This window comes from Phyllostomus discolor, chromosome 2 (genome assembly GCF_004126475.2).
Source record: "Phyllostomus discolor isolate MPI-MPIP mPhyDis1 chromosome 2, mPhyDis1.pri.v3, whole genome shotgun sequence".
Lineage (NCBI taxonomy): Eukaryota > Metazoa > Chordata > Mammalia > Chiroptera > Phyllostomidae > Phyllostomus > Phyllostomus discolor.
In genome coordinates this window covers 102266619-102291762 of record NC_040904.2, presented here as the reverse complement: position 1 = coordinate 102291762, position 25144 = coordinate 102266619, and the positions used below count along the sequence as shown (strand labels likewise).

The following is a 25144-nucleotide window of genomic DNA, read 5'->3' as shown; positions in this document are numbered from 1 at the left end:
ACCTCATCCCTGCTTCTGCTCTGGACTGCTGAGGCCAGCTGACCTCACTGAGATGACTCTGCAGGAAGCTAATCGGCCAGACTCAGCCAGCTTTCACACCGCTCTGTGGGGACCCAGGGAAACTCGGAGTCCTGGCCACACAGGAAGCAGCACTGCCTGGAGTTAAACTCAGGCCCTCCCTACTGAACTGGGTCACTAAACTATTTATTTAGGGCATGCTCTTTTTTTACATGTGTGGTTTTTTTGGAGGGGGCACTGCTAAGGAAGTAGAGGGAATGAAAGACTGAACGGAATATGCGGGAGTAGGCAGGGATATTGGGAAGTTGGGACATTGCCCACAACAAGAGCTCTCAGAACTTTCGATTTCACTTAAGAGCTCTGGGAATGGCACCTCGTCAACACAGCACGAAGAACTCTGGGGCTCTGATCCCCCTCCCCACCGACCTATCAGCAAGAAGAATGGAGGCTGTGAGGGAGGGGGCCAGACCAGGAAACAGGGCTGAACATTCCCACACGGCCACTCCCCAGCAAAGCCACCCAACTGTGCTGCCAAGTACCAGGACCACCAATTACAACAGAAGCCAAGGCAGCCAGTGCGAGGCAGTTCTTCGCCTGTGGAAAAATACTGAGTGGATGCAGCATGGGGTGCTCTGGCTCTGCGGCACCGGTGGGCACAGGGCAGGGTGTTAGTCATACAGGGGTGCCGAAAGCAGGGCTAGTGGGAAAAATGGTTGGGAGGATGGAACACAGGCAGGAGGCAGAGGGAGGCATCAGAGCAGAGAACCAGGGCGGCACTGTCCTTGGAGAAGGTGGTGTGAAGGCTGGGAAGTTACTGTGGCCGGGGGCAGGCTGGTTAACAGACTCGACATCTGCACACTGAGAATACACCACCACGTTCCCCACACCACCCCTTCCAGCCCGTGTGCAGGGCAAGCAGCCTCGAAGCCCCTCCTCCACTCCCCTCCGATGCCCCTTGGAGCCTGGGCTTGACCCCTGCACTCATCCCTGACATGGAGACTTCTATTCAAAGGGAGAGCATGAAGGGACTGGAAGGAGGAGGAGAAGATGGAAATTACGGGAGAAAGAAAAATATGTAAATGAGTTCCAGGAAAACAACCACAGTGACCCAGCAAAAGCTAATTGCTTGATTACTGTTGGCCTCAGCATCTCATTTTCCCGATCACCTGGATGTATTTCCTCGCAACACTAGTTGTCTTCCGACAGGATATTCTGAGGTCCAGTTTCCTTGTTCTGCTCTTCAGTGATTGATAGGGGCCGGCGCCCATGCCGCCCTCGCCCTCGGGAGTGTCTTCGGTGTGGACGACCCTGGGCTGCGGGGCCTCCCAGAACACGAGGTGGGAGGAGGGAGAACACGAGCGCCCATCCTTTGTCAGCACCGGCTCTGCAGAAATAACCCACACCACCAAACAATTGGCTTAATTTTATTTCAAAATTGTACAAAATGGCCATAAACGCCTCTAAAAAACTGTCTTCAGACATGTGGAAATTCAGAAAGAACAATAAAACAGGGTATCATTCACAGTGTAGTGGAAAAGCTTTCTCTGAGGCAGACGTTACAACTCTTCTTTCTTCTTCCCTAGTCTCTCGTGGTCTCCCTCTCGGAGGGTTCGAATAAAATTGGTAAATCCCAATTCCTGTAGGGAAGGGGAGAGAAAGAGAGAGAGGAGAGGAATTTTAACCCCTGATACAGTTGTGTGTGCTCTCCCTCACTCCCCTTCCCTGACGCTCCACGTACAGAAACGGCTGAACCAGCGTGGGCAGCTGGTGACGCTGGGAGGGCCCGGGGTGTGTGTGTGGGGGGGAAGCGGCTGCTCCAGAGAAGCCCTGAGAAGCGGGCAAAGAAACTCCCACAGCCCAGAAGCCACCCTGGCTCTGGGGCAGGACTTCTGTGACGACCTCTTGAGACCCTCTTCCGGCCTGGCCCAGGCCCTTGCCTTCTCAGCCCCGACGGGCCCTCTGGAGGCCCCCTTTACTGCTCTGCAGGGGCGGTTTCCCTGCCATCAGCAGAAAGAGCTCAGGGCAGATTCCTCTTCCCAACTCACCGTCCGATCACTGTCGTATTTTTCTACAAACTTCCCGTAGTGGTAGTAGTGGAAAGTGGGGTAGCCCTTGATGCCTTCCTGCTGACACAGGTCCTGGTTCGTATCTCTGACGCAGTCAACAGCAGCGCAGGAGATCTAGCGGGGATGGGAGAAGGGTCAGCACTGGGGCCTCCAGCTGAGAGCTGAGGCCTGTACGCCGCACGAGGGCTGTGCCCAGCCTGCGCCAGGTGCTTTCTGAGGTCTTTCCCCAACAGCGGGGAGGAGCTGACCGACGCATCCCCTGCCTGGAACTCCTTGGAGACCGGCGGTGCCTGTTTTCTATTTCCAAGGCAGATGGATAAGATTTGAGCACTCGGCTTGGCGTGCCCTGAGACTACCGTTTAAAATCGAGAGTACAGCAGCCCATCTGTATCTGCAGGTTTCCCATCTATGGAGTCAACCAACAGCAACTCAAAAAATTTTGAAAAATGGAAAGTCCTAATAAGTTCCAAAAAGCAAAATTTGATCTTGCCACGTGCCAAGCACGATGCTGAATCCAGTGGAATGAAGTGATGTACAGGCACAAGCTGCTATTGCCTACATACCAGAGTAGGTCATATACAAACAGGAGACCTTTTATATAAGGGGCTTGGGCATCCTCAGATTTTGGTGTCTGTGGGCAGTCCTAGAACCAATACCCCAAGGATACCAAGGGATGACTATCGTGACCGTAACGGAAATTATAACTTGAAAGCAGTTGTAAACAGCACATTTTGTGATACTTTCTGCAAGGCACTGTGAGATCCATTCATTAACCAGTTCATATTTCCTGAACAATTGCTTGGGAGGCAGTCTAGTTCCAAGGTTAAGAGCAAAAGCTTTGAAGTCAAGTTTTCCAAGTGCGAATGTTGGCTTGGTTGCATACTAAGATCTAAGAAAAATTACCTATGCGGCTGGTGCCTCAGTTCCCAGAGGCACTGGGCCCTGACACATGGTGAGCGGTTAGTAAATGTCAGCTGTTTTTTTTGGTAAACTTACTGACCTTTAGAGAGACGAAGGAAGAGACAGAGTGCATGAAACATCAATTTGTTGTTCCACTTACTGATGCACTCATTGGTTGATTCTTGTATGTGCCCCGACCGGGGATTGAACCTGCAACCTTGGTGTATTGGAATAACTCTCTCACCAACTGAGCTGCCAGGTCAGGCCCCAACTGTTGTCTCAGTCATTCCTACCGGAACCACACACAAGCTCTGTCCCCAGTAGGTGCTCGGTGTCTGTTCAGGTAAAGGACGGCAGACAGAGACAATCTGAAAGCGTGGTAGGAGGTATGATGGAGATAGTCCTGGGTGCCAAGAGAGCCTAGGGGAGTGGAACTAAGACACTGCACAGTTTGCCGGCTGAGCCGAGACTGAAACAGGAGCAAAGAACGTTCCAGCCAGGGGACACTTTCCAGAAACGAGAAGAGTTCGGCATGACCAAAGCAGAGTGTTTGGTCAGAAAGAGGTTCCCAAAATGGCCGTAGGCCTCTTCTTGCCCATATTACAAATTCTACATGCTGGGTGGTGTTTTCTTATTATTTAGTGTTCTTTCAAAACAAGATGGTATAAAGCAGGCACACAGAACTTTTTCCCTGTTCAGGGTCACAAAGCCGGGAAGGAGGGGAGAGGGTCTAGTAATGGCAACACATAATATGAAAGCATCACAGGAGAGGAGAGGACCGGTTCTGACCAGAGGCCAGCATTTACCCAAGTCCTGTCATATGTTCTAAATGCTAAGGATACAAGGTGACTTTGGTACAGCTCAGTTGTGGAGTGACTGCCATTCTTACTGCTGAAAGACACATAATAAGTGAGATAATTTTAGAGCCCAGTGACTGCTCCGAAGAATTAAGAGGGTGATTTGATAAGGCAATAGCTAGAAGGGCTGCCTTCTCCAGGATGGCCAAGGAGGCCTTTCCGAGGAGGTAACATCTGATGTGAACCCTGAGTGCCGAGCGCAACCAGCTGCATGGTGAGCACCCAAGAAGACCAGCCCATGCCTGAGAGAGGAATGACCATGGGGTCTCTGAGAGCAGAGCACATTAAGGAAGTGAGACGGAACTATTCCCACAGCTTGAACTGTTGAAGAGCCATGATTCATGAGTTCTTTGGCTGCTGGTTATTTACATTTGAACAAAGGCTCCCTTACCAGGTAGGAGAGGCCCCGAGGGCCACCAGCAGTCACTCTGGTCACTCACTGTGTGTGCAGGTGCACAGGGCTGCTACTCCGTGACCAGCAGAACTGACGGTCAGAGTGAAGAGTGAGGTACAGCCTGCACCCCGGGCACCAGCGTGCCTCGCCTGGCCTCCTGCCTTCCTTCCACCTCTTCTCCAGTTGCAACGTTCTCTATGGCTGCGGTCCCCAGCCTTTCTGGCTTGGGCGGAGACAGGAGGCAGAGCTCAGGCAGTGGTGTAGCAAAGCTTCCTTCACTGGCCGCCGCTCACCTCCTGCTGTGCAGCCCAGTTCCTAACAGGCCGCAGACCAGCAGGACCTGCGGCCGGCCCCTCCATAGCACTGCTTTACAGAGCAGAGTTTGCGCACTCACTGCACACAATCTGTACCTGGCTCTCAGTGCTGTTCTATTTGGTCCACACAGAATTATTTTTTAAAAATCTGAATTAGCTACCAACCTAGAGAAAGAGCCACAAGATTTTCATATAAAAGTCTGACTTGACAGCTTCTCTTCAAAAGCCAGGTTTGCTGGCACTCGCCCTTCGTTCCCACAGGCAACACCTGGCAGGGCCAGCAGGGTGGCTGTCTCCTCTGAGCAGGTTCAAATGTTGTGTGTTTCCAGGCGTCCACATGAAGCGTGACCACCCCCGCCCCGACCTGCAGGCCGGCCCCTGTGCACTCTGAGAACCCCAGCTCACCCTCTAGAGCGCCTTGACAATTACTTAGAAACCTGAGGCAGACGCTCCTCTGGCTGTCCTCTGGGCTGTTTCTCAGGGCAGGCAGGGAGGGGCCCAGCCCAGGGGAGACCTCCTGCAGTGGGCAGGGCAGTCGTCCTGGAGACCCAGGCCCTGGATCCAATGCTCCCCTGCTAAGCTCTGAAAGTGTTTGATGAGTGTTGCTCCAGGCCCCTGTTCTCCCTGCATCCACTTTAAATTATAAATTTAATTTGAATACATGCCCTGGAGCTGTGGGAAATGTAGTGTATGATTTTATAAATCTACTAAATTAAAAATGTGTATTTATTCTGAATCACCTAAACTAGCTGCCAGCCACACACAAAGAGGGCTACCTCTAGCTGCAAAGACTCCTCCATGCGCAGTTTCCATACGAGAAGAGACAAGTGCAGACCCTCTCTCAAGGAAGAGGCGTGGACTCTTTGGAAGGAAGGCAGAGGATCTCCCAATTTCTCACCTCTCCCAGTTTTGCCATGTAAATGCCTTCCCCCCTCATGCCCACTGAAGATTTGTACTGAACTCACCAGCAGCACCACATGCACACCCCTAACTCCTAGATCCTTGGTGCCTGCTGTCAGGGCCCTGCCGTGTTCCCTTGGCCCAGCACTTGCCACCAGCACCTGCACCTCCAGGCTGTGGAGAGCCAGAAGCAAGGCCAGTGAATAATCTGCTCATTAATGCCCCTGCTCTGGCTCCCCTCCTGTCTGCTCCCTCCTCCTCTATCCCCTCTCAGATAGACCCCGTGTGGCCAAGTCCCAGCCCCACTGGCTTCTGGGAGAACTCTGACAATACCTGTTGATTCCATCCTAATGCTGCCCCTTCCCAGCTGGGTGACTCTGGGCTACTCTTCCGACCTCTCTGAGAGTCGGTCTTTGATTGGGAAAGCAGTAATACCTAGTTGAATAAGAGATTGTGAGAATAACATGACATAATGCTTTAAAGTATTGATGGGAGAAAGACTCTCAAGAAATATTAAATATGTTATTGTTCTTCCATTCAACCAACATTTACAGAGGTCTCAGGAGTAAAGACTGCAGGGAATTCAAGGACAAAAGAGGTCCCTGTCCTTAGGGAGCTTGCCCTCCTGAGGGGCAGATAGCTGTGTAAACATGCTAGGGACTATACACGATGTGGCCCCAGTTATAGCGGCCTCTAATCACAGAGGAAGGGCTCCGGCCGCCCCAGGGGCTCTGACGGGATGACCTTCGCACCTGGCCAAGAGCTGCACCGCAGGCCGTGCTCACCACCAGGCTGGGCACACCTGGATGTGCAGCGTGATGAGCCACCTGCCCTTGCTGCCCAGTGGTCCCCTGACCCCTGCCTGGGGTCCGTCAACCTCCCACCTGGGATCCTTGTCCTCCACAGCCCCTTCCCTAATGCCACTCACTCCAACAGTAACAGTGTGCCAGCCTCTCTCCACTTGGCATGTCAGCTGCTGAAGTCCCCCAGTAAGCTGCTGGGGGGGAGCGGAGGCTCCCTAGCTAAAATGTGAACTGCCTCATGTGGCTTTATTGATTCAGTAAAATAAATCTCTGCAGGAGCTAATATTGACTTTGGCTATGAAAACGAACTGAGCAACCAATTGCATATTGATCGGGGAAGGAACTGGGACTGGCTTCTGGATGGAAAACAACGCAATTCCAGCTAAGAGGTGGGATGTCAGGAGATCCAGTTCTGGCTGCAATAACCCACTGGGCATTCCACAGCTCCTCTCTGGAGTCATGAGTGGAAGGAGAGAGCTGGACGGGCCAGAGGTTGCCAAACACCAGCCTGTGGCCGGCACGAGAGCCAGCTCTCACAAATAACAGCTCCTGGGAACCATGCCAGAGAGAGTCTGATTTGATAGCCTAGAATGGCACCCAGCAATGTGGCACCAGTAATGTTAGTCCCCCAGGCCAGACACAGAATGCTGCCCTGAGGTCACCGACAGCCACCTCCGGGAGCCAGGCCTGCCAGCTGCCTGGGACAGAAAGGTTAAGTGTGCTTCTGAAAACGAGGGTTATCCCTGGCTTGGAACAAAGGAAGGTGGAAGGAGAAACAGAGGGAATGACCCTAGGAAATGGCCAGCAACATTACTGGTCCAAGTTAAGACAATTAAGCCAAGATACAGCAATGTCTCAGAGAAGGAGGCGGTCACCGTGAAAATGGGGCCTCTGTGTAGAAGTAGAACCTCCGCTCCCTCTCAGCAGCTGACACGCCAAGTGGAGGAAGGCTGGCACACTGTTAGTGTTGGAATGAGTGGTGTCAGGGAAGGGGCCGTGGAGGACAAGGAACCCAGGTGGGAGGTTGATAGACGCAGGCAGGGGTCAGGGGACCACTGGGCAGCAGGTGGGGGGAGGGGGCTCGTCTCACTGCACATCCAGGAGGAGGGTGGACCCTCGGCTGCCTGCTGTGGGCACAGCTGGCCTGGCCTTGCTGGGACTGAGGTGATGCCTCCACAGACCCCAGAGCCACGGAGACCTAAGCAGGCCAGGGACAGGGAGACCCTACACCTCCGTCACAGTCCTGTCTTGTCCAGAGCACAGAGTGTTCTCTGGGGAGTAAAGGCCTCCCCATGCCACCCAGCGCCCAGTGTGAGGGACTCTGCAGGGATGGACAGCCGGGCTACACTGGACAGCCCTGGAGCGCCCAGAGTAGGCGCAGCCAGCCTGGCAGATGCACAGGCCCTGGCGGCAGGAGTGGGGCAGGTGGTGGGAGAGAGTAAAGATGGGAAGCCCCTTCTGGCCACGTCCCTCTCAACACGGGCCAAGTAGCAAGAGGAGGAAAAATACGGTTCTGGTCCTTCAACCCCCTCCTGCAGGAGTGAGGGGTTCCTTCAAAAGCACAGCCAAGATTTGTGGGTGACGACGGGACCATCCTAGTCTAGGGCAGGGTCCTGGGGTCTGAGTCCCCCGTGTGTCCCCACTCTCCACCCATGAGCCTGTGCCCCAGCCTGGCTCCCTCTTGCCTGCTATCCCAGTAAGCACTCTCTGTCCCATTACTGCCACTCCTGCCCGGCCGACTCACGGTGATCCTATTGCCTGTGTCCAGCCAGCTCCTGCACTGCCTGAGGACTCCACCCAGGAAAATAAGGCACCACAGCAGAGATGCAGATGACTTTGGGCTTGGTGTGTGTGGGTGTGTTTCTGGGGCCTGTCAGGGCACAGGTTCCTATGACATTGCCCCAAGCTGGGAATGGCCTTTGTGTTCTTTTAGACCAGCCTCCAACTTTACAGAGAAGGGAACGCATGGCCTGGAGACTTGATGTGACTTCCTCCAGGTTACACAGGTTAGCAGCAGTGAAGCCACACCAGCCTGAGTCCTGTGTTCTTCTTCTGGCCCCACAAGCCCTCCCAGGCAGCAGCTTGCACTGCCCTGGCTGCTGGAGCTGCCTAGGGGATGTGCCTGGGGGCCCCCACTCCACGCACTCTAACCCAGTCTGCAGGCCTACCTTGTTAATTTTATGCTTCATCAGTCGGCTGCTCCAGGAGCCTTCCACTTACAGAGCTCCATACACATAGCCTGCTCTCTGCCACCTTGGCTGCTTATAGTCGACTTGTGTTGGATTTTTTTAATTTGTATTTTTGATTATGTAAGTAATGCATGACTACAAATCCTACTCTAAAAAGGTTTAAGCTCTAAACAAAATAAACAGATGACCTCTCTACCACCCCCCTCCTCCAAGGAAGGGCTGCTACGGCTCAGTGTCTCCCCTTTGGTTGGTTTTGCAGCATAAACCCAGCCTGCTCTACCCTGCCTAATGAAAAAAGAAAGTCCTGGTTCCCAGGAATCCCCTGATCTCGGCAGATCCTGTTTGGGAAGGGACTGAATGGAAAGGAGGAAGGTGTGGGAATCAGTGGCAGGGCAGAGCTGGAGAGAGAACAAGCAATAAAGAGGCGTATCCTTACCTTTCGGTCATCTTTGAAGACGTCAGCAGTGGCAGTGAAGTATGGAATGACCTTCTTACAGTGCGGGCACCCTGCAAGAGAGGGAGAGAAGGCTGCACATGAGGGGGAGGCTGCAGAGCCGGGAGCCCCTCTCCACCCAACAGACTGTGAAGGTTCATCTGACTCCCACCACACGCACACCCCCAAGTCAGAGTCCATGCATCAACTCTGCCCCTCAAACCACCGTCCCGCGTATCTGCTGTTGGCGTGAGGGCTGTGTAGGTGTCCCTGTGCAAGCGGCAGGCCGCCTGCGGCCCGGCACCTCCCACCCTACTCGCAGATTAAGGTCGACAGTTACCTCCCACAGAGGGCTGCCCTCTGGCTCGAAGAGCCCAGTACAGAGGGAGCTTTGGGCTCAGAAGAGGTGGATGTGCACTGAGGGTTCTCTGAGCCTGTGACAAGGCCCTGTTCTCTTGCCCCAGTGACAATGGCAAACCTCTCCATTTCACAACTGAGAAAGTAGGACTGGGAGAGGCAGGGTGAGGGGGCACAGGAGCAACCACACTGCTTGAGCCACTGCCACTCATGCTCCGGGGCCAACTTCCACATTCTCAGCAACCGTTACCCTCATCCCAGACCAAGCAGCCAAACCAGGCCCCGTCTTCATGCTGTCCTTCGACCCTTCGCTCTACAATCAACCTGAACCTTGGATCCAGACACGGGAAAGCCAAGGTCAGGCTGAGAGGAGGACAGGCTTCTCAGGGCCTAGGTTCCAGACCCAGGAAGAAGCCCTTCAGAGCAGACAAGGACCTGTGGCTCCAGAGGCCCTGGAGGGGACTGTGGTATGCATGCCACCCTATCTCTCTTGTTCTCTGTGCTATCCTGTGCCCTCAGAGCCGGAGGGCAGCATCTCAGGCACAGGCTGGCACTTGTGTGGGGCCACCTTTTCCTCCTGTCCCAGCGAACCCAGGGCAGCATCCACTGAGGACAGAGCCTGGGAAGCTGCAGGCTGCTGTGGTCCAGATCTGCTTTCTCAGCCCTTCCCTCAGCATCGGCAGATCAAAACCCAAGCCCACCCTCCCTCTCAATCGTTCCCCAGACACTGAACACAACTGCCAAGAGAACAGAACTGCTTTCAGGGGAAGAGTCCCCTCACTGTGGTAATTAATTCTCATCAAAACACCGGTTTAGGAGGCCAGATGCCCTGTGGGGAGGCCTGGCTCCAGCCAGCTGCCTGACAAACGGCCAGGCCAGCCCTCCAGTCCCCCTTGGCCTGGGGAAGCCAAGGTGGTGACAGAATGGCTTTGCTCATCTGCTTTCTCTCTTTTAAAAGTAAGATAATAATGATTGGCATTTCAAAGCGTTTTGTGAAACCGAATTAAGACTAAGCTACGACTTTAATCTGAAGTCGGCAGTTGAACAGGCTCCTGAGACGGGCAGGACCACCCATCTGGCCTGGCCGGCAGACCGGCTGGCGGGCCCCAGCACGGTGTGGACCGTTGTGGGGAGGGGGCCTGAAGGGATTTCCATCGTCTAAGTTAGGGGTAGAGAAGAAAGATAGGCTGGCTGTGGGCTATATCAGAACTAAGTGCACCTAGCACACCCTAACTCACAGCAGATACTAACAGGCGTTTTTTAATCGCCTCAGTGGCAATTACAAGAACACTTCACTAATGTCCTCACAGAAGGAAGAAGAGCTCAAATTCAAGAAAATTTCACACTAGGAAGAGTGGGATATGCATGCTGGCTGACAAGGCTTGCCAGGGCCTGCCCTAGGTTGCCGACAGGCCCCCCATGAGTGGCACGGATGCCCACTGATAGCATCAGGCTGCCAGAAATACGCTGCCCTCTTCCCCTAGAGCTGGCATCGCTGACTTTTCCTTTCTAACTCCTTTGCTTCTGAAAGTATAAGAGTAACTGTCAGCCTAGTGCAAACTCCTGTTAGCATCAATTTAAAGTGTTACGTCTCAGACTAATGGCCTCCTGTTGCATCAATTTTCTGATTATCCGAAAGAAAAAGCACAGCGAAAGACTAACTGGAAGGGAAGCTGTGCAAAAAAGGGGCGTAAACAAGTTGCCAAGAGGTGTCAGGTGGGCCAGAGAGGCATGATTTTTTAAATTTGGACTCTTTAAGAAAAGGCACCACCTCCTCGGAGCAGGAAACCGAAGGAGCTCCCCGAAGTGGGGAGGCAGAAACAAAGACTGTGGACAGGACAGAAGGTCCAGTTTTAGAGACAGCCACACTGGCCTAACAAAGGGCAGCCGCCATGGCCACACCGCCCAGCAGCCAGACCGCTCAGCGGTAGGTGGGGCTTAGAGCTGGGGAGAACTACAAGACAGTAAGAGGGAGAACTGTGTGGGGACTGGGGAGGTGGGAGTGGGGGCGGGGGGGGCGGGGGCAGAATAAGGAGGTCAGTTTTTGCTTTTTACCTGATATCTAACTTATCAGGTATTTGACCTTTTTGTAGTATTTAGAGTCTTTGTACATAAATAAGTATGTATTATTTCTATTGTTAATAAAACTTTGAACATTTGTTTCTTTGGATAGTTCCTGCCACCCGCCAAGCAATACCTTCAACTCACTGATTGGCCTGTCTTCAGAGTCAGCAGCACGGTTCAGAGGCAGGAAAGGGCGGCAGGGAGATGGGAGGTCCTGGGCCACCAAGCCCTTTGCCAGAAGTTGAGTCACTCAGTGACTTAAAGTTATCACTTGCCAGGGCCAACTGTGAGGCCCTGAGGCCTGGCAGGGACCACCTCCACCACACCTCCTTCCTGTGTCCTGAGTCCAGGACACCACCCTGCACACAGCTGGTATTTGAGGGGGGCCCTTAGCACCCCAGCAGGGTAGGAGTCCTCAGCCCAGGGCCAGGGGGAAAGCAGGACACTTTGAGGGGTAAGTATTCAGTCGGGCTTTCTAAAGTCCACCCAGCAGCTGGTCAAGTGCTCCTACTTCTACAGCCAGGTTGTCACTTCTGCTGAGAAAGCCCTGAACCTCTGAACTGAATCTGTGACCAAGAAAAGGAGCACCAGGCTGCAGGAACAGCTCTGTCACTAACTTGCTTTGAGGAGAATCTCCTCGGTCTCAGTCCTGCACGCCCCCCACCACTTTGCCCAGAAGGACGCTGTTCATCTCTTAAAATCTCATCTTTCAAGCAAACTCTGAGGACAGACAAGGACAGTGAGAAGCTCTGTAAGGGACTGAGAAAGCAAAAGTCCCACTCAGAGGGATGCGCTGGCCTCCTGAGGGCAGTGTCTGAGGCTGGGGGATGGCAAGGCCAGGAGGCCATCCCTTCCAGGTGGCGAGCGCTGGGAGACACTATGGGTCACTGACACTGGAAAAGTGGGGGCAGGAGGAGAGCAAACAGGAGGGCTGGCTACAACCCAGCAGGCTTATGAGGGGCTTGAGCTGCCTCTCTGAAGAGCACAGCTTTATTATCCCCACTCCATTAACCTGAGCTGTAACCTGGGGGAGAGAGAGAAGGGCAACCAAAGAAGAGTGGGAAGTTCAAGAGCCTTTCCCTTTAGGTATCAATTAACTTCAAAATGGGCATACACAAAACCTGAGGTCACAAACACAGTGTGAGCAGGCATGCTACTTCCTCATCTCAAGCTTTGACAATAAGGAATGTGACTGCTTTACTGCGGTTTCAAGCCCAGTGCCTTCAAAGCCACATGGGAAGGCTAATTCCAAGTTGCTAAGTTCTAAGGTTCACAGGTGAAGCCAGGATGGAGGGAGCCAAGAGGTGGAAGGAAGTGGCCAGGTGGGAGGCAGATATCCTGGAAGATTCCAGGAACATGCGGAGACTGAGTAATTCCACAGCAGGTCCCTGCACGACCAGAAGCAGAGGGCTGCAGGGCTGACTTGAGGCAGGCTTCCCAGGAGGAGGGCGAGGACCCGGCAGAGCCGACTGACAGAAGCAGGCTCTGGATTTGGAAGGACCTCAGCCGGGAATGAAACTGGAGTCTTGCTTACAGCCGAGATGAGCTGAAGGCCACCTGTAGATGCCCTGGTCCCAGGCGGATCTCGGTTTGGTCCGGCCCACCCCTCTACCTCACCCCTCTGTGAGCACCCCAGCCACTTACACGGGGCATAGAACATGACCAAAGTGTGTTTCTTCTTCTTCAGGGTCTCCCGGAAGTTGTCCCCTGTCAGGTGCAACACGCTGGTTTGCTGCTCTTCCCACGTGGGCTCTGGCGGCGGCGGGGCCTCGGGACTGCCGGGGGTGCAGTGGACACAATCATAAGAAAAGGCTCGTGTACAGACAAGTGCTCCCACGCCCACCTCCATCACCACCATGCGGGGAGCAAGAAAGAAAAACCACTTTGCACCCTTTCTGAAATTTAATTTAAAACCTCAGTTTAAACACTACAAAAGTCTGTACCATCAGCAAGATATCTGACTCCCTCTGAAGAGCCTCACAAGAGGCCGTGTGAGGGCAGGGCAGACTCTCCAGGTGTGGGCTGTCATCTCCTTGCTGCGGGCACAGAAGCTCCTCTGCAGGGTTCCTCTCCCTGCCCCCCTTGTTTCTGCTGAGACCCTGAAGGGCCCTCACTATCTTCTGGTCCCGAGCCTTTGTTCTGGTGGAGAGAGCATGGGCCAAGGAGTGTAGGGAGTTCTGGGTTCGAATCCAGATTACTTACCAACTGTTTGACCTTAGGTAAGTTACTAAACTCTGAGCTCCATTTTTGTTGTTGCTGTTAAATGGGCACAACACCACTGACTTTCTGGGGTCTTTATAAGGAGCCAAGAGTGTATATAAAGCACCTAGTCAGCCAAGCAACTAATAGTTGCCGAGAGCCTATATGCTGCAATAAATGATGGCGTTCAATAAGTGTCTATAAATGTTTATTCTCTTTCTGTGCACTGGTTCCCTCCACTCGGCCTCACAGCAGTCTTTCTGTGTCTTTCCAGGGTCTTTCAAGCGCCTATGTTGCCCTTGCCCCTTCTCCACAACCACACTTCTCTCTCCCATTTGCTGACAGAGAGCTCACTCAGCCCCCTCCCAGGAGGGGGATGCTGAGAGCCGCACATTCCCTCAGTCCCTGGGTGAGCCGGAGGCTCCTTGGGCCAGTAACTCCAAGGGGACTGAGGTTCTCTGGGCTTGTAGGCTGCCAGGGGATGGACAGTGGCCACCCCCCCAGATTCACATGTTGAAGTCCTAACCCCCCAGGACCTCAGGACTGACTGTATTTGGAGACAAGGTCTGTAGAGAGGTAATCAAGTTAGAGTGAGGTCACTGGTGGGCCCTAACCCAACCTTACTGGTGTAAAGAAAGGAGAGGAAAACACAGACACAGAAGGAAGACACAGGAAGAAGACGGCCAAGGAGTGAGGTCTCAGAAGAAACTAACCCTGGAGACACTGGGACTTGAACTTCTGGTCTCCAGAATTGTGAGAAAATAAACTTCTGCTGTTAAGCCATCTGGGTCTGTGTCACTTGCTGTGGCAGCCCCAGCAGACTAGTAAGGAGGCTGCGGGAGCTCTTTGAATTCTTTATTCCACCCCAGAACCCCACAGGCTGCACTGAGGGCACCACTGGAGGCCCAGTGAACCGCCAGCCAGCCGGGGTCCAAATGTGAAGAGCCGAGTGTTCCCAAACACTCAGCCATGCATCCAAAGGGGATGGAACAGAGTGCACCTGAGGAAACCTGGAGCTAAGACACCGGGAAGGGGGAGGGGTCCTCTAAAAAAAGAAACACAAGGCCTAGGAGCTGATGAAGTTGCATCCAGACAGGTTGCCTGCTGCAGGGGGGCACGTGGTGAGCGCCCCCGGGGCAGTTTTAGGATTGGAGAAGTCAATCTGTCTTGGCTCCCGTGGCCCCAAGCCGAGGACAGCAGTGCCTAGGGTTTAATTCTCCTCCTCTAGGCTGCCTCTGGTAGCCAGCAGCCAGGAGTCAAGGGCACTGTCAAGACTGTCAAGACTTACTTTTGCATCCACTCAATAAAGTTCTTCTTCGTTCTGAGCACAGGCACTGCATATTTCTCTCCGTTCTTAAAGTACTTCAATGTAGGGAACTCGGAGATGTGGAATCTTTCTGCCAGGGCCTTGTTGACAGTGGCATCGACAGCTGCAAGGACACCAGAGCTCTGGGATGGGGGGGAGGCCAACCATGCACGACAGCCTCAGACACGGTGCTGGCAGAACAGACGACAGCCACCCCCCCGCCCCATCCTGGACCTGCTACAACTTCTCTGGGGGGTGGCTGGCCCCTGGGCTCACAAACCCCAGGGAATGATGGCACACTGGCACAGCCCCCATTTCTCATTTAGGGGCAAAGATGAGGCTTTTCAATCTGCCCCACCAACCAGGCTGGGTGGACTGTGGCTGTGCCCAAGAGTTGGGTCCCAGAGAAAAGAGGGAGAATCTCGGGGCTTCATACTCAGAGCCATGTCTGACAGAGGTTACATGGACGGGAATGGGAATGTGACCCCACTATCTCTCTGCACCCCTCCATCCCTGGTAGGGGCCCCACCCGTCTGACTCAGACAAAGACATGTCTGCTCGGGACACCGAGGTCCTATAGACCTCCAGGGGCGGGAGAGCTGCTGCGGAGCTGCAGGAAGTCACTGTATTGATTTACGTCACTGACTCTTTAGACAAGAACGGTGGGGGGAGAGCAAGGTGCGATGCTTACGTCTGCTTCTCCGTGGAGGACTTCCGCGGCGCTCTCAAACTCTGGCTTCATTTTCTTACAGTGCCCACACCCTGAGGGAAAAAATCGAGAGAAACCATTACCATGGGGTGGAGGCTCCTGTCTCCTGCCGCTGCTTCTACAAGGCAGCTGGGCCCTATCCCAAGGTGGGCGGGTACCCAGGAAAAAGAGGAACGAGCACCAGCTCAGACAGAGAAATCTTTGGCTTAATCCACTGGGGAAGGTCCAGCCACACTGAACCACCTATATCTCTTCTACTCATAAAATACTTCTTGTTCTTCTATCCCTATGGCATTTAATTCTGCACTGCCTTGAGACTGTCATATAGCTGTCTTCTGATATAGGAGCAGCCAGGGCATCTTTTTAAAACATAAATCAGATAAAAATTCCCAGTTAAATCTTCCCTATGGCAGGTACATCAAAATCCAAACCCCTTGCCCCAGCTGCAAGCCCCACACCATCTGGCCCCTCCAGCCTGCTCTGACCCCCAGCCTGACCCCCTCCTGTTCCCTGCTCTGCAGCCCCAGCCCTCTTCCGGTTCTCCAGTCACACCCAGCTCATTTCCACCTCAGGGTCTTAACAGTTGCCTGGAACACGGTCTCCCCCAGGCCTCAACACAGCTCACCCCCTTATTTCAGTCACACTTCACTACAAATTTCACCTCTACAGAGAAATTCCCTGGCCACAGAATCCAAAAGAGCCTCACTCCATCATGATCTCTTCCAATATCCTATTTACTTTCTCAAGCGAACTCAAAAGAGCTGGGATACCTTGCTTGTTCTCTGTCCATCCCCACAACTGAACCGTGAGCTCTGGACAGGCTTAGCTGTCTGTCTAGCTCACCACCACACCCCTGGTGTTGAGTGTGGTGTTCCACACACTGAATGAATAAACCACATGGTTATATTGTTTAGGTTTACACCTGTGATCACAAGATGTAACTGGACTAAATTCTTTTGGAGCAAGTTGTGCCTTGCACCAAAACAGCTGTTCGTTTGACTGAACACCTCTATTTAATGTAACTGGCAGCCAAGGCAGTTTCTGTGCACGCACTTCTCCCATCACCATGCATACACTCCCCTGCAACTTACTAGGTCTAAAAAGCCTCTAGAAATCTCCAGCACCCATGGATGTTGGTCTAAACTTTCCCACACATACCCTAGGGTTCTCTTGAAACTGCTACGGTTTTCACTTCTAGCATCAATTCCCTCTGCCCCCTGAACGAGATACTAAGGCCAAGCAACAAATTTCTGTAAACAGAGTTTATGATGAGGAGACTGGCCAGGCCCTGGGGAGGAAAAAGATCTGGCCAAGCAAATATCTCCTTCACTGGTGTCCACCTGTTCTGGGAGCCATGGGTCCTGGTCAGTGTGGACCTTGACCCCAGCTCCCACTTCCTGGGCCTGGCCCTCAGGATATTCTGGCTGCGGGACAGCCAGGGGAGGAGGGCTATACTTGGGAGCAGGACTCTAGCCCACTGCGTTTTAGTGCCCTGATTGTGATTTGACAGGCCATTAAGTTTTACTGCCAAACTTCCTTGTTGGGTTTTTATCATCTGTGTAAGTGTGCTTACGCTGGTTTTCATGATCCGGCACAGAGGCTACGCATCAATTTCTCAATCACACTCTTTTCTGGCTGTAGGAATGTTGGCCTCCCATCAACCCCAAGCCTTCAGATTCCCCTGGACTCTGTTATCTTCAATTACACTTATAATTTTATTACAAACCAGCCATGGAGACTTTCCTGGATCCTGGAGCCAGAATTTTCCAGAGGACCAGATTAATTTGGAAAGCTCCCTGGTACCTGGGACTTTAGAGGAGCCTGGGTTTTCCCATCCACATTCCTGCTGCCTTGCCTGGACCTTGGCTTGGGGCATGGCAAGGAGGTGGGGCTCCCGCAGATGCTAGCAGAAACGCCGCTGTCTTAACACCAGACTGCCCCTCCACAGACACCTCAGAGCTTTTCTGAAGCTTTTGGGGACCTCAAAAAAACAGAATTATCTTCTGGAGCACGAGCCCCTTGTAGTACAGGCTTCCCCACTAGGTGAGTGTTCTAGGAGCCCATCTGTATCATGGTACTAGCTGGCATTTTTGTGAGAGACTGCGTTTGGATTCAGTGAATATTTTTTGAAGATTCTTTAAGTGTATCTGCCCATTTCATGATGGGTGACTTACAAGTGCACCTGCCCACACCACACGGGGTGTTCCTAAAACGGCACACCCTCCCTATTCACCTGATCTTGCCCTGAGTGACTTTTGTTTCCCCAGATGAAAAAAAGTCCTCAAAGGGAAATGTTTTTGCAGATGTGGAAGACGTGAAACAAAAAAATGCAAAAACACTAAAAGGCATCAAAATCAATGAGTTCAAAACTGTTTTGAGCAGTGGAAAAAATGTCTCAATAGGTGTATTACATCAAATGGAGAGTACTTTGAAGGTGACTGGAGTTTAAACAGGTAAGAATAAATACACAATTTTTTATAAATAAATTCTGGGGTTTTGGGGTCTCCCCTCACATACACACCAAGGCTGACTTGTAGAAGCTCACATACTGATGGATGCTTCCATCCGTCACACAGCCCTCTTCTTGTGCAAAGAAAGATTCAGGTTTTTTTCTTCCTTTATGTTAGTGTAAAATGTGAATAACAAGCTTTACAAATTTTTCTTCCAGGCTTCTATCTTGAGGAAATAGTCTGACATGCAGACAAATATCCGTGTATGAAAATGTGCCATGCAGCATATTTGCAATGGGGAAGTAGAGCGAACAACTCCAATCTGCACACTGCGATGCCGGAATTCATGGTGCCGTCACACAATGGGGTATTGTGTGACCTCGAAGAGCACGTACTAAAAAGCACTTTTAATAACATTAAGAAAATATGCATAAGTTTTTAAAAAATGAAAAAAGAAAAAGATTCACAGAAAAAGGGACTTAAAGAAGTAAAATTAAATCTCTTCCTTCCACTTGGTCCAATAAGCAAATGAAAAATCCAGATGAATTAAAGAATGAAATATAAAACCAAAAATATCATAACAAAATATAGTGCACTATTTTTATATCTTAGGGGTAGATGTCCCAAATAATCCGCGAATCCCAGTGGTCAGGATGGGAAGAGGCAGGCTTGCAGAAGGCTTGGTGGTGAGGCTGTGGCCTCTAGAACTACCTGGATTTTAATCCTGGCTCCCTTTCCAGGCTATGCGGTCTTTGGCTGGTTTCTCGACCTCTTCATGCCGCCCCTTCCTAAACTGTAAAATGGAAATAACCTTGATATATGCCTCACGGGTTTTGTTCTGCATATTAAATGAGTTAATACATGGAAAGTGCTTAGAACAATGCCTGATCCAGAGTACTCAAAAAATATTTTAGCTCTTACATACCTACTAAAAATGTAAATTGTTTATACAATGAAAGGCACCAAAAAGGAAGTTAAAGCGACAGATTAACAGAGAACACCTGGAACAAGGCTAACAGATAAAGATAAATATCTGTAACTACAGAGTTCTAGGTCAAGAAGGAAAAAATCCAAACTACCCAGTAGAAAAATGGGCAAAGAGTATGAACAGGTAGTTCACAGAAGAAATGAGGAAAGCTGATTATCACAAGAAAAGATTCCCAACTTCCCTGGAGGCCAGAGAGCTGCAGACAATGGCCCTTCTGCCCAGGGCAGGGACAGGAAAGGCTGACAGCATCCAGGGCTGCCATTGAGGCCGGCCCTGCCACACACGGCCAGGTGTGGTGCCACCTTTCTGGAGGGCAAGGTGGCAGATCTGCTGAAGCTCAAGCACATTTACCCCATGGCCCTGCAACTGCACTTTCAGAAATCAGCTGTAAATATTCAGACATGGTCCCAAATATGTAGATTTACACTCTCGTTGCAATGTTTGAACAGCGAAAGACTGGAGACCAATGTCCATCATCAGGGGAATGATTTATTGTACAGTTTATGGCATCTCTAAATTATAAAACACTATTCAGTATTTGAAAAGATTGAGGGAGATTTATATGCCAACACCGACATTTACATGAAAACATCTTTGAAACCTACTGGTAAGTGAACAAAAGCATATCACAGAAAAATGGACAGGCAGTGATTGTGTTTACATGAAAAATGACGCCCCTGTCATGCAGGTGGAGGCACAGGGGAAGGGCGTACCAACTCGACAGCGGTCGCCCCTGGGGGGAGCATGGCTGGGGGACACTGTGCTTCTCTGGGCTCCTTGAACCTTGCACTGCCAACAACACGGGTATTGTTCAGATTGTTCTTACATTATGTGTGTGATTGAAAAATAAAAGTAATTGCATGGAGTTCTATGGCATGAAAGCTATACAAATCTGTATACGTGTCAGGAAAAGTCAGTTGAACTGGATGCTATTGTAACAAATAAAAGTTAAAAACAGGGGAGAAATAAAAAGAAACTAGTAAGGATGATGCTAAAAAGTGAAAAGTGGTTCCCTCTGCATCATGGGATTACAGGTTGTTTTCTCCTTCACCATTTATTTTCTCTGTACCTTCCAGATTTTCTACAAAGATCACATATACCTTTGAGAATAAGACTGAAATACAGAAAGAGAAAGTCTGGACTCAGGCAGGGACCTGTCACCCCATGGCCAGCCCAGCTTCTGGAGCACGGGCTGGGCACGGCAGCCCCCAGCACAGCACAGACTGCTGGTGGTCGGCTGTGGCAGAGAGAGCATCTCCTGGGGCCTGTTTCCAAGGGGGAGGACAAGGGCAGGGCTCTGGGGAGGGGGCGGCAAGTGGGGCTCTGGTTCTCCAGAGTTTCTTGGATTCCCTGCCTGCTCCTCAGTGACACCCTTCCTGGGAACTCTCACTTTGCTCCTTTTACCAGCCCCTCACTGGGACGCTCACTCCGGTATCAGTGTTATGGCATTGGGTCCTTCCCTGGCCTGACTCAGGGCTGGAGTCACACGGACCGGGAGGAGCAGCTGGATGCTACTGCAGCAGAATAGATGAGGACAGGAGATGAGTGACAAAAATAATCTGATCTCTCATTCAGAAGGCTGCTAAAAGGAGTGAAAGGTACCACGGAGGGACAGAAAATGTCTTGCTGCCACGCCCTTTCCAGCCCCATCTTTGTCCTCTGTGGGACGGGAGAGCTGGGCCTGGGGCTGCAGCCTCCCACATCCACCCAGGCACCCCCTGGAGATGGATGGAAAAGGAGAAAGTGCTGAGCAACGGAGACGCTGCTGCCAAAGCTGGAGTCCAGGTTCAGGCCCATGCCCCTCTCTGCGACCACTGCCAAGTTTGGACTGTCCTCCCACGAGGATGGGGCCCGCGGGGGAAACCTGCTTTAAATCTCAGGTCCTCCTGCTCCCCAGTGTGACCTGGGGCAGGACTGGAGCCAACCTATGTGCAGGGCCCCAGCACTGGGGCTGAGCCTATGCTTATTTGCTCAGTGCCAACTCAGATGTCAGATGTAGAGGCTGCTGAAGAAACTCCAGCTGGGAGAGGAAAGAAAGCAAGTGAGGAGGTGCAGGGAGAGGCTGAGGGTGGAAGTGAGTGGCAGGAAACCTGGGAAAGAGAATAAAGAAGAAGGAAGCCAGTGCGGTGTTTGATAATTATAAAAGCCAGGGCCTGTGGCCTTTCCTGCCAAAAACCTAGGAGTGTGGCTCCGCAGGCATCCACAAAGGTCCAGGCAGAGGACCCAGCAACTCGCCCTGGAACCTGCAGGTGCCAGGGAGCACCACAGGGCACAGCACAGGACAGGAGGCAGGCTGAAGGCTCCAACTGTTCCGGCCTTTCAGAGCCCACGTAGGAAAGAAACAAACATGAAGCACTTGCTCTGTGCACAGAAATAACCCTGCAGAGACAGACCACAGCTCTTCTGGGAGCCAGTGTCAGGAACCACATTAATCTTCTTCTCTATACTTTCCTATATTAACCCTTGATAAAACATACATGCGTTCCCTTTTAAGTAGCAAAAATTAATACACCATAAAAATGAATAGCCTTTTGGTTTCAGCCCCACTCTTTTAGTCCATTGGAATCCTTTCAAATGTTGGTGCAACTGGTCAGTGTTCCCTCTAGCTATCCTTTTCCAACTCTAACCCTCCCAGATTTGAAAGTATACCTTGCTTTTTATAGTTATAACAAAACTGCTGATTAAAAAAAAGTAGCGCCCTCTAGACAGAACCAGCCCAGACTCATGGTGAGAGCACCAAGGGGTTGTCCCCCTTCCTGGTGGCCCATGCTGCCACGTTCTCCCCATCCCAGAAAACCGCAGCACACTTTTGATCAAAGAAAGACATTCCAATTCATCACCCTCGTAGCCCTGCCCCAGGAAACAAACCAAGGCCCTGACCAGAGTGGCTCAGTTTGGTTCCCAGCCAGGGCACATGCCTGGGTTGAGGGCTTGGTTGAGGACCACCCTCAGTCAGGGTGCGTGCAAGAGGCGTCGACTGATGTTCTTCTCTCTTTCTCCCTCCCTTCACCTCTCTCTAATAAATAAATAAATAAATAATATTTAAAAAAACCACACCAAGGGCTTTAGCAATCCGTAGTAGAATCTATGGCCTTCTGCGCTGACAGACCCAACCTGTCTTCCCAAGTCTCCAAATTGCCTGTTTCTAAACCACGCCCTATTGGGTCTGGGCCTGACCCCTGTAATATTGTGATTTCCAGGCTTCTCCTCTGCTACACTTGGCAAACCTGCACAGCACTGCCAGTCTCTAGCCTCCTGACATTTGTCCTTTATTCTGGGTCCCTCAGACACCCCAGAAGTGGTTTCCTGATCACTGTGGGTTCTCTAGAGCAGCTGGCAGGATACACAGCCAGGCAGCCAGGAGATCTCTGCTTTCAGTTCACCCTCCTGGTCTCTGGATTCTCTCTAAACCAGGTGCACTCATCCCTTTCCAAGTGGCAGACTGCACTCCTAGACAAGGAAGAAGGACGTGCAGAGGGATTAGTGGATGCAGAGCCACTCCCACTCTGACAGGCCGTTCATCAGGAAGCTTCAAGGCTCGCTTTGCCCCAGCCTTCTCACTGTGCCGGTCCCACAACGCACACCCTTGAAGAGCTAGGGCCTGGCAGACTCCTCATTGAAGAAGGCAGGGTCCCTGCCTGGCAGACGCCCACCGAGATGAGCCTCTGACAGCTCCATTTGCTAGGCTGGAATTCAGAGCCCCTCAGCAGAGCCCTACAAGACCAGTGTATTATTCATAGTATCTATTAATAATGACTAATGGGGAAAATAAAAGCTGCCATCTGGTTTCCCGTTCTCATTCTCTGATTTCTAATTTAGTTCTAGAACAACTTCATTTGTTCATTTTCCCATTCTCTAAGCCCTTACTCTATTCTATGCCCATGGGTGAGCTGGGTTGGGGGCAGGGGTAATGAGTGATCTCCTGTTGGTCCAAGGGAACAGAATGCATTATGAGGAGGAGGGGAAAGGAGGGACCCTAAAGTCAGGATCCTGGCCCCAACACCCTACAAGCATCAGCTACTACAATGGATTGCTCACAAACTGAGACTACAAAAGAGAACACACAAAACATGTCTAGTTTGTAACCAGGGCTGTTAAAAGGAAAGTGCTTAATAAACGATTCCAATCTATCTGGTGCACATTTTTGGATTTACAGCAGTGGTCTCCAACCTTTTTGGCACTGGGGGCTGATTTCATAGAAGACAATTATTCCACAGACCAGGGATGTGGGGGCGGAGAGGGGATGACTTTATAGCCTCCCACCAGATGCAGGTTAATTGTCACTGGCCACTCCCTGATGGGATTTTGATACAAGTCTGCAAGCAACTGATTTGTTACGGTCTCTGTGCAGTCGAACCTCCTGCTAATGATAACCTGTAATTGCAGGCACTCCCCCGCACTAGCATCACCGCCTCAGCTCCACCTGAGATATCAGGCATTAGATTCTCATAAGGAGCGCACAGCCTAGCTCCCCGGAGTGCACGGTTCACAGTAGGGTTGGTCCTATGAGAATCTAATGCTGCTCTGATCTGACAGGAGGCGGAGCTCAGGCAGTAATGCGAGTGATGGGGAGCGGCTGTAAATACAGATGAAGCTGTGCTCTCGCTGGTTAGCCTGCTGCTCACCTCCTGCTGTGCAGCCGGGTTCCTAATAGGCCACTTGCCGGTACCAGCCCCTGGCCTGGGGGTTGGGGCACCCTGATTTACAGGATTCATCAAAGGGACATCTACTCTTCACACTGTGATGCCTAAACCACAAAGCACTGCTTACACCACTCTGCACTCTTACCGGAGTCAGGTGGGCTTTCCTCACACACACCGGAAGGACGGACACACAGGGGTGAAGTTCCCAGGGAAGATCTAAAAACAACCAGCCTGCATCTGCCTTCACTGAAGGGGTAAGGATGCAGGCAGGGTGGTTTCAGCTCCTGATTCAGTATCACTTCCTGCAAGACTTGCTTCCGTCAGCAACTCGGAGACCGGCCGGGAGGGAACAGCCCGGCTAGTGAGAGGGCTGCAGTGGCGCCCGGTGGGCTGCACTCCAGGCACCTCCGGCCTCAGGGGCGCCCTCACTGCGGCTGTAGCAGGGCAGGGGTGACCTGCTCCTAAGGCTCTGCCATTGTCCTTAATCAGGAGGCTTTTTGAAATTTGGTTTTTGTTTGGTCAATTTTCTAGAAATCCAGAAGGAAAAAGGCCAAAGGGAATACTTTTCTTTTGGATTCTATTAAGAATTTGGCACCTGTAAGAAAAAAGGCATTGGACAAATCCCCAGTAGTAACCTTGTTTACGAACAATTCCCACTCACCCACCCCCAGGCGATGCTGATGCTGCAGGGGAGGAAAGGCGGGCAGACCAGAGGTCAGTCACAGGACTCACGCAGCAGGGGACAGTGTGGCCACTTCTCTGTGCGCCAGTCTCCCTATCTGTGACATGGAGTTCACCATATCTGCTCTGTGGCACTGTGGGTACGATAAAGGGACACGACCCTGCGAGAAGCCACTGTCTCACTCTGGGGTGGTGCACAACTGATACCACAAGGATCCCTACAACTAAAGTGATAATAATGCATCAGTTGTAACAGGGAACAGCAGAAACCTGGCTTGGGGGAGGGAGAAGCTTCCAACAGCCACTGAGAGTTACTTTGCATAACTATGGCAACTTGGCTAGCTGCATAATTGTGTTAAGTAGCTGTCCAGAGGGGCTTGCTGCACAGGGGTTCCTCTGCTTCACACCTCTGCCCGACTCCTGGGGGCAGCCAGAGTCAGCTGTGGGAGAGGTCAGACACATGGTTATGAAGGAGGTGCCGGGATTTAACTAGGCCAGGGAGCCATTTTCTCTCTCTGTGACACTCGGCTTAGAAAGGAGAAGAAAGCAGGATGCAGCAGCCATGCAGGGCACTCTTGACCTTGCGGTCTGGGAAGGAGAAGTGCTCTCGGTGCGGGGAGCAGTGGTGAGAAAAGAGACATGCTGTCTGTGGCAAGGGACTTCTGCCATGAGGTTTGAAGGGAGTGGTGAGAGAGAGAAGTAAAGCTCTGGCTGCCTCCGAGCTGCAGAGGACTTCCTTGCAAGATCTTGTCCTGCTGCACCTGGATTCTACCTGGATTATTAAGACCTGTGCCTTTCCTGAGTTTCACCATGATCCAGAGTAAGACAGCACATCCCTTTCTGGAATATTATATCAAGGCCAACAGCAATGTA

The 25144-nt window shown here is 51.8% G+C and overlaps 1 protein-coding gene across 1 annotated transcript in view; it reads right to left on the bottom strand.

Annotated features, from left to right (window-relative positions):
- Positions 1–1413: 1413 nt before the first annotated feature.
- The window catches only part of PDIA5 (protein disulfide isomerase family A member 5), an 88594-nt gene continuing 64863 nt past the window's right edge, over positions 1414–25144 (bottom strand). The window contains exons 12-17 of the mRNA XM_028504516.1: positions 15492–15562; positions 14783–14943; positions 12940–13070; positions 8878–8948; positions 2064–2198; positions 1414–1655 (exon numbers count right to left, since the gene is read on the bottom strand). Coding sequence (XP_028360317.1) covers positions 1575–1655; positions 2064–2198; positions 8878–8948; positions 12940–13070; positions 14783–14943; positions 15492–15562 — 650 coding nt within the window. The 3' untranslated portion in view covers positions 1414–1574. The remainder of the gene's footprint in view (positions 1656–2063; positions 2199–8877; positions 8949–12939; positions 13071–14782; positions 14944–15491; positions 15563–25144) is intronic.